Raw genomic sequence first — 7,379 nt, forward strand, 5'->3', positions numbered from 1 at the left:
TGACTTCTGCTTATATATTTTGATATAATTACTATTCGTCATTTCAATCATTACAAGAAAATCTCCTCTAGTCCAATTGAGTTTCTGAAATGTCTCCCCAGTTTGAGTCTGGAATTTTGTTATTGCTAGTTAGATTAAAATTTACTTCAATATTTGAATGAATATTGTTAATTAAATGTTTGTTGTCTACATCAGTCCATCCAATAAAACTGAAAATTTAGAATAATATTCTATATATCTATTATATAAATATATTAGGCTATAGTAATAGTCAATCCAAAAATTTCATTACATCCCTTCTAAAAAAATCGTTCTTTTTCGTCTCGTATTTTGTAGAGATAAATGGTATGTGGATACAGCAGAGAATTTGTCTTTTTTCTGTTATTCAAACTAAAAGTGAAACTCAAAAAAAAAAGAGAACTCAAAAACTAAAAAGAAATAGCAGTATGGCTTTTATCAATGCTGATGACTGCTCACGTAATTGGAAATAGAGTGCATAATAATCTCTTCTATTAAATTATTTAATAAGACATAAAATGAAATAAATTCTATCTTTGAATTTCAAATTCAAATCTGAATTCCCTAGCCTAGGTTGCACAAAAAAATTATTGAATTGAAATTCATAGCCTAGGTTGCACAAAAAAATTATTGAATTGAAATTCAAAGTCGAGGAGGAGTTTTAGAGGGTTTAGGATTTAGGGTTTAGGGTTTAGGGTTGATTATCTTTAACACAAATTGTATCTTTGAACTCCTCAAAACCTATCAAAACTAAGAAATGGGAAGAAGAGGAGGAAGTTCTTACATAGAGCTATGAATTGCACATGTATTTTAATACTGTTTGACCAAATCCTATGCCAAGAAAAGTTGCAATGGCAATTCCAAATACACCAGCAAGAATGCCAGGCACAATGAGAGAATCCCACCTTTTTGTAGTTGCCATTCCACATGCTGTGGTTGGCCCTCCAACATTAGCGTTGGATGCAATAAGAAGCAACTTCAAGTCGAACCGAAACAGTCTTCCCAATCCAAGAATCACCACAAGATGCCCTGCTATCTGAACAAAAGAAAAAAGGAAGATGCTAGGTGCTGTTCTGATAACACTCCATATGCTACCACTTGCACCTATTACTGCAAAGAACACCTGTTTTCATGAGCAGTAGAAACAATAACTTATTATCAACTTTATAAACTTCATATTTATTGGATAAGAATTTAGCCAATCAACAATGAATAAGATTACAAAAAAATGTAAAAGAATGGAGTATTTCTCAATCTACATTATTGGTGTAAAACATCCAAAAATTTATTATCATAATCAAAATTTAAAATTAAATAAATGAATATTTTTTAATAAGTGATAATTAACTCCTATATGTTTTTTTCAGTCTTTGTTATATATTTAAATTTTTTTGGCAATCAAGTCCAACTAAGTTGGTCCAAACTTAGCAAAAAAATTCAATTTCATTAGTGAGAGCGAGAATACACACTCCAACTACCCCCACACGTAAACGTTAATATCCCGTATTCCTTCTCCTCCTCATTTTTTTTTCTTCTTCTTCAAATTCCTTCTTATTTTTCGCATTTCTTCTTCTTTGCGTATTTTTTTCTTATCATCATTTTTTTATTGCTACTCTTCTACGTTTTTTTCTTTTCCTTCTACTCTTTCTACTGATTTTGCAGCATTTTGTATTTCTTTTTCTTTGTTTGATTTTTTCTTGTTTTTATTCTTATTAAGAGAGTAAAATAAGAAGAATCATGAGAAGGTAAAACAAGGAGGAGAAAATGAACAAAAAAAGAAGATGATGATAATGAAGAGAAAAAGGACAAGGAATTTTGAGTTATTATTTAAGTAATTTCAGTGCATTTTGGATTTAAATAAGATGCACTTGGTGTATGCTTGTTTTGAATTAAGTTTGCATATCGTTATCATTAAGTAATTTCGGTGCATTTTGAATTTAAATAAGGTGCACTTGGTCTCATTAACTTGGATTTAGTGTAATTAGTTCATGCAAGATAATTGTAGTACTTCTAGACTTCTAGTGTCATTTAAGTCATATTGATGGCTTTTTTGTATTATTTACATGCATGTACTTTTGTGGATAATTGAATTTAGTTTGTGTGCTTGTTTTGAACTGAGTTTGTTTGTGTGTCATCATCACTAAGTAATTTCGATGCATTCTAAATTTGAACAGTTATATGTATAAGAAGATGATGATGATGACAATAACGATAATGACAATAATAATAATAATGATGATGATGATGATGATGATGATGATGATGATGATGATGATGATGATGATGATGATGATGATGGAAGAGGAGGAAAAGGAAGGAGGAGATCGAAAAATTCAAATGAGAAAAAGGAGGAAGAGGAGGAGGAGATGGAGGTGGTGGTGTGCTGGTGACGACGATAATAAAAGAGAAAGATGAGAAAAAGAAAGGAAGGGAGGAAAACAAGAAAAAGTAGCAGCATCAAGGGTGGGAGGAGGAGGAAGAAGAAGAAGAAGAACTTGGTTATAATAACTTGGTTGAACTTGGTTAACTATTTTATTTGGTTGTAGATTTTTATTCATTTTTTAATACTTTGTCGCTATCATCACATCATTCCCTAATGTTCTTAAAAAGGGGAGAAAAATCAAATTATATAATTGTATCTCTCGTATCGTTGTCACTAAACAGTAACTTCTTACTGTGACAAAACCTGCCTATGAGAATTACTAACTCACCTGCATGAGAACCACAGCCATAGCCTCGCCGGAGGGTGAAAGTGAAGAAAATGGTTTGGGAAATACAGTTGCAAGAATTACAGCAATTGCTGTTACCACCGGAAGAATACCCCCTTGGATTCCAAAATATCCTACAAGAAAAGTGGCAGCCTTGCACATGGAAAAGGCCACAGCAAGAGCAGTAGCCATTTGGAGCACAGGAAGTGTGTTCCTTGGATTAGACTTGGTAGTTATTTCATCGTCTGCAAAACATTTAAAAATTAAGTAACTAAATAAATAAGTTAATATTACATGGCTAATGCCAAAGAAATACTGCACATACTAACTGTAATATTATAATCGAAATAGAATTTAAGCTACCATTCACAGATGTTGAGGCTTCTGGAGGCACTCTAGAGGCTAATGCAAACAATGTTGAAAAATACACTGCACAGATAACATTGTCTGCAGCTAACCCGGCGGTTAAAACTGATGGGGTAACACCAAGGGCATCAGAAATTGCAACATAGTTGACAGCTGCACAATGAGGAACACAATAATAGATATCAGTAGTGAAGCCATGTGATTTGAATGTACAAACATTCATAGAAATATTAATGAGATGTAGGAAGTAAAATGAAAATGACCTCCTCCAATATGTCTGCCCATGAGTGCGGCTGCTATCTTCCAACCATCCTGACCAAGCGATCGCATTGGAACAAGCAGATATGCGACTACTGTTCCAATTGTAGTTGCAACTGTCACGAAAACGTAGAGGAGAAAATAGGTTAATACTTGATAAAACAAAGAAAATGAAGAAATAAAGAAGGCTCGGGACAAGCTAATTTTAACAATAGCATTTGTAATTGTTGTGAACTTGTGATACGTAAGGAAAATAGAAACTTACCAAGAAAACATATATTTGACAAATTAATATGAGTTTTGGATTCAGTTCGTAAGCTAACAACTGTAATTACTTTACATAATTGGCATCCACAAATTGGTTTCAGCTTCAAAATATATTTTTACTAGTCACTTAAGCGTGTACTTTATGTTCTTTGTCATACTGGACTTACTAATAACTTAAAAATCTTAGTAAAAATCTTATATAGTGATTTGTGAAAGCTGAAAAGTGAAGGGGGAAAAAAGGTTATTGGAGAAATGTGAAAGCTATTGCTGAGATCCATATCTTGAGATGCTTCTTTTCAAATTTCCTTCCAAATATCCTAATTGAAACACATTTGAACTGTACAATAAAATTGGAAGATGCTAGCAGTTGAGTATGGACCATTTCAAACATTTAATTACCTGCTTTAATGGTTTTGCCTTTTGATGCTCAAACCAGCCCTAGGCTATCATCTCACTTAATTCCAAATTCATTTTAATTTACCATCATATATTTCACATAAGTCATCCTTTAAAATTCTTCATTAGGCTGCATTTATTTTTGTAGACAGGACACATAAACATAGACAATAAATATCTAAAAAAGTGTTTGGAGAGAGAGACATGGACACTTGATACAGTGTCTCCAGGTTTTCTTTATTTTTGTATCTACTTTTAAACGAAAGACAATGATGGACACGAGATTTGGGAGGGTGGACACGGAGTTTTAATGAAAATTTTTTTTCTTTTTGTCCATAGATAATTAATTACCTTTTTTTAAAAACCCTAATTTGAGCTTCTTCTTTGCATCGTTGTTATTCTCATATAGGTTCTCAAAGAGGTCTCTCCCTACTCTTTCTCTATCTCTGTATTCTTCTTTTTTCAATTGGGGTAAAAAGACTTATTGAATCTCCAATTTACACAATAAAAAATTCAGAAGCGAAAAAATAAAAAATTTAAAGAAATACGAAAATGAATTGTACGTAGAAAGTTTTGAATGTTGAATTGGGCAAGAGAGACTGAATTGGCAGAAACAGAGTTTAGTAGGTATAGCAGGTATCATTCCTCGGTCTTTCAGCAACTGAGGAAGGGTTAGGCGACAAGGAAGGAGTGAGAGACAGAAGGAGGGAGAGGAGGGTATGAAAGATGTCTATTTTAGTCATTTCGCATAATATTTTAGTCTTATCCATGTGCATCCAAACATAATATTAGACATTACATGAGTGTTTTGTACATTATATCCAAACAGAATATAAAAAGGATAATTTTTAGTGTCTCTATACTATTGTTTCTGTCTTAATGTCATGTTCTATCCTATCCACTAAAACAAACGCAGCTTAGTGTCTAGCATTAGTTCAACTCAAGTACATATGCATGCCAGAGCAACTAAAACAAACGCAGCTTAGTGTCTAGCATTAGTTCAACTCAAGTACATAGTGTTCCAAGATAGCTTTCTGTAAGACCAGAAATACTAGAAGAAACAAGCACATTTGATTGAAATGTCATTAAGATAACTCTATTTGCTGAAGTTTTTTGGAATGGTACACCCTTTACATTATCAATGTGCAAATATCTTTTCCCTCATTCCAAACAGTTTTGTCATAAAAATATTGGAATAATTCATTCACTCTCTCCATGCCTTAATAAACTTATTTCTTCTCTTTGCCACTCTATGATTATTGCTTTAGACAAATGTAATAGTCAAGCCTCCAAAAAAACATTTGTAAAACAGACTTAAAGGTTTTCTAGAAGTACGAAACCAAGAAAAAGCGGAACAAAAGAATCATGGATGCAAAGGAACTTAAAAGATAACTGGAAGTCATTGTTCTGCATAAGATCCACTAACCTAGTCTAGAAGAAAATGAAAGGAGTCTAAATCAAACTACTCATCAGTGGATGAGTCTAACAAATCCAGCAGAAGACAACTAAAGATTGTAACTTCTCAACTTCATGTTAACATCTTCAACAATTTCATAAAACAAATTTGCACACCCGATAGAAACATCAAGGATGTAAACACTAAGCACTGCATTGATAACCAAACCAAACTATTTAAACACATTATCATTTAAGTTTACTGATATTTAACCAACATTTTCCAATTGAAGCCCAAAGTAAAACCCTTCCAGTTATTTTTATGATTTACCACTCTACAATCATGGAACTGCTTTCACGCTTCGTGCAGATTGCACACAGAATGGAGTAGCTAAAACAGTACACTAAAACCAAAGCTGATTATACCAGCCAGTTAAATGCAGACATATGAACCCACAAAGGAACAAATCTAAACAAAAAATGATTTAGATCAATAGTTTCTATTGTCCAATGGTGCTTAATCCCTCACTTTTACACTTTAATGAGTTTTGCACTTAGGAGAAGGCAAAGCCGCAACAAAATGAGTTACCTCACCTGAGCCTAACAAGAAAGCCAAGAGGAGTGTTCCAGTGGACTTGACTACGCGGCGCAAGTCGGCCCTGAAGAGCAGCAAGGGAACAGCCAGAGGGAGAAGGAATTTCAAGACGACGTCGTATGCCAAAGCTTTACTGGAAACAATCCCCACATTGCTGGCTGCAAGTCCCACCAATATGCTCACCAGAGATCCACTCAGCGTGCTCCCAATTTTGGTCCTCTCTGACCTTACAATCCCACAATACTCAGAAGCCAGAATTAGTAAATCTTCAAATTAATCTCTATCAATCATTATTTAAATTAACCCCTCTTGCAATAATTTTGCTAATCAAAGTCCCTAAGTGGACTGTTTTGACTTTTGACTACGAATGTCGTACATTCAAATCAATTCAAGCGTGAGTACCAGATTCCAAAGACGGCGGCAGCGAAGAGAGCGGTCCAGTTTCCCCAATTATCGTGAGGAGAGATGAGAGGAGCATTCAAGTTGGATCCAATGGCAGATGCAACAATACTGCGTGTGGCCAAAGAAGAAGAACCCTTGATCTTGACGATGGTGGAATGAGTACAAGAGGAAGAGGAAGAAGAGTTGTGTGCAGAGAGTGAGGGAGGCGGAGGACTTCGTTTTTGGCGGGAAAATGACAGTGAGTGATGGGGGAGAGGGTGGGAAGCTTGGAGCAGAAGAAGATTTGAAGCCATTTTTGTTAATAACAAGTGGCAGAGTGAACGAATGACTGAGAAAAGCTGACGGTCAAATAGTCACCGTTGGTTCTAAGTTTGCTGACTTTCTAAATATGGTAACTTAGTTGACTTTAACTAGATCGAACGTGATAGATAAAGTGGGATCCATTACACCAATAAATGATAGCAAAGGAAAGGAATGGCTGAGTAAGTAAAGTTTTTATTTTAGAAAAAATAACATTAGAGAAAATGATAAATTCGTCCCTGACCTTTTTTTTAGAAGATATTTTCGTCCCTGATGATTGCAAAATACAATAATGTCCCTGACCTTTCAAAATTTTGGACAAATCTATCCCCCCGTTAATCTCAGCCCGTAAGCCCCGTCAGAAAGTGCTGAGTTGGCTGTCGTGGCTCTGACGTGGACTGATTGGGATGCCACATTGGCAAGACTTTCTGGAAATAGGACAGATTAGTCCCCAGCCTCCTTAAACAACACCTTTCTCCCCCACCCCCAATCTTTCAAATTCTTGAACCCTATTTCCTCGAGTTGATAGAAAGGGTGAAGGCGGTGAAGGAAGAAAGGGAGCATGGCATCGGATGGGGTATCATCTTGCTCGCGAAGGAGTGGAGGTGTAGGAAGAGAAGAGCAATTCGTCGAAGCTTCTGGTCCTAAGGGGAAGGATGGCAAAGATGGGGTGT

The 7,379-nt window shown here is 35.0% G+C and overlaps 1 protein-coding gene across 1 annotated transcript; it reads right to left on the reverse strand.

Annotated features, from left to right (window-relative positions):
- Positions 1-429: 429 nt before the first annotated feature.
- LOC107616568 (uncharacterized) lies at positions 430-6,780 on the reverse strand. The gene is made up of 6 exons (XM_016318517.3): positions 6,406-6,780; positions 6,003-6,229; positions 3,356-3,466; positions 3,090-3,245; positions 2,730-2,971; positions 430-1,141 (listed from the first exon to the last, which is right to left on the reverse strand). The coding sequence occupies exons 1-6, from the start codon at positions 6,696-6,698 to the stop codon at positions 809-811; spliced, it is 1,362 nt and encodes a 453-aa protein (XP_016174003.1). The 5' UTR covers positions 6,699-6,780; the 3' UTR covers positions 430-808.
- Positions 6,781-7,379: the final 599 nt, after the last annotated feature.

Source organism: Arachis ipaensis, chromosome B9 (genome assembly GCF_059453495.1).
Source record: "Arachis ipaensis isolate K30076 ecotype BB chromosome B9, ASM5945349v1, whole genome shotgun sequence".
Taxonomy (NCBI): domain Eukaryota; kingdom Viridiplantae; phylum Streptophyta; class Magnoliopsida; order Fabales; family Fabaceae; genus Arachis; species Arachis ipaensis.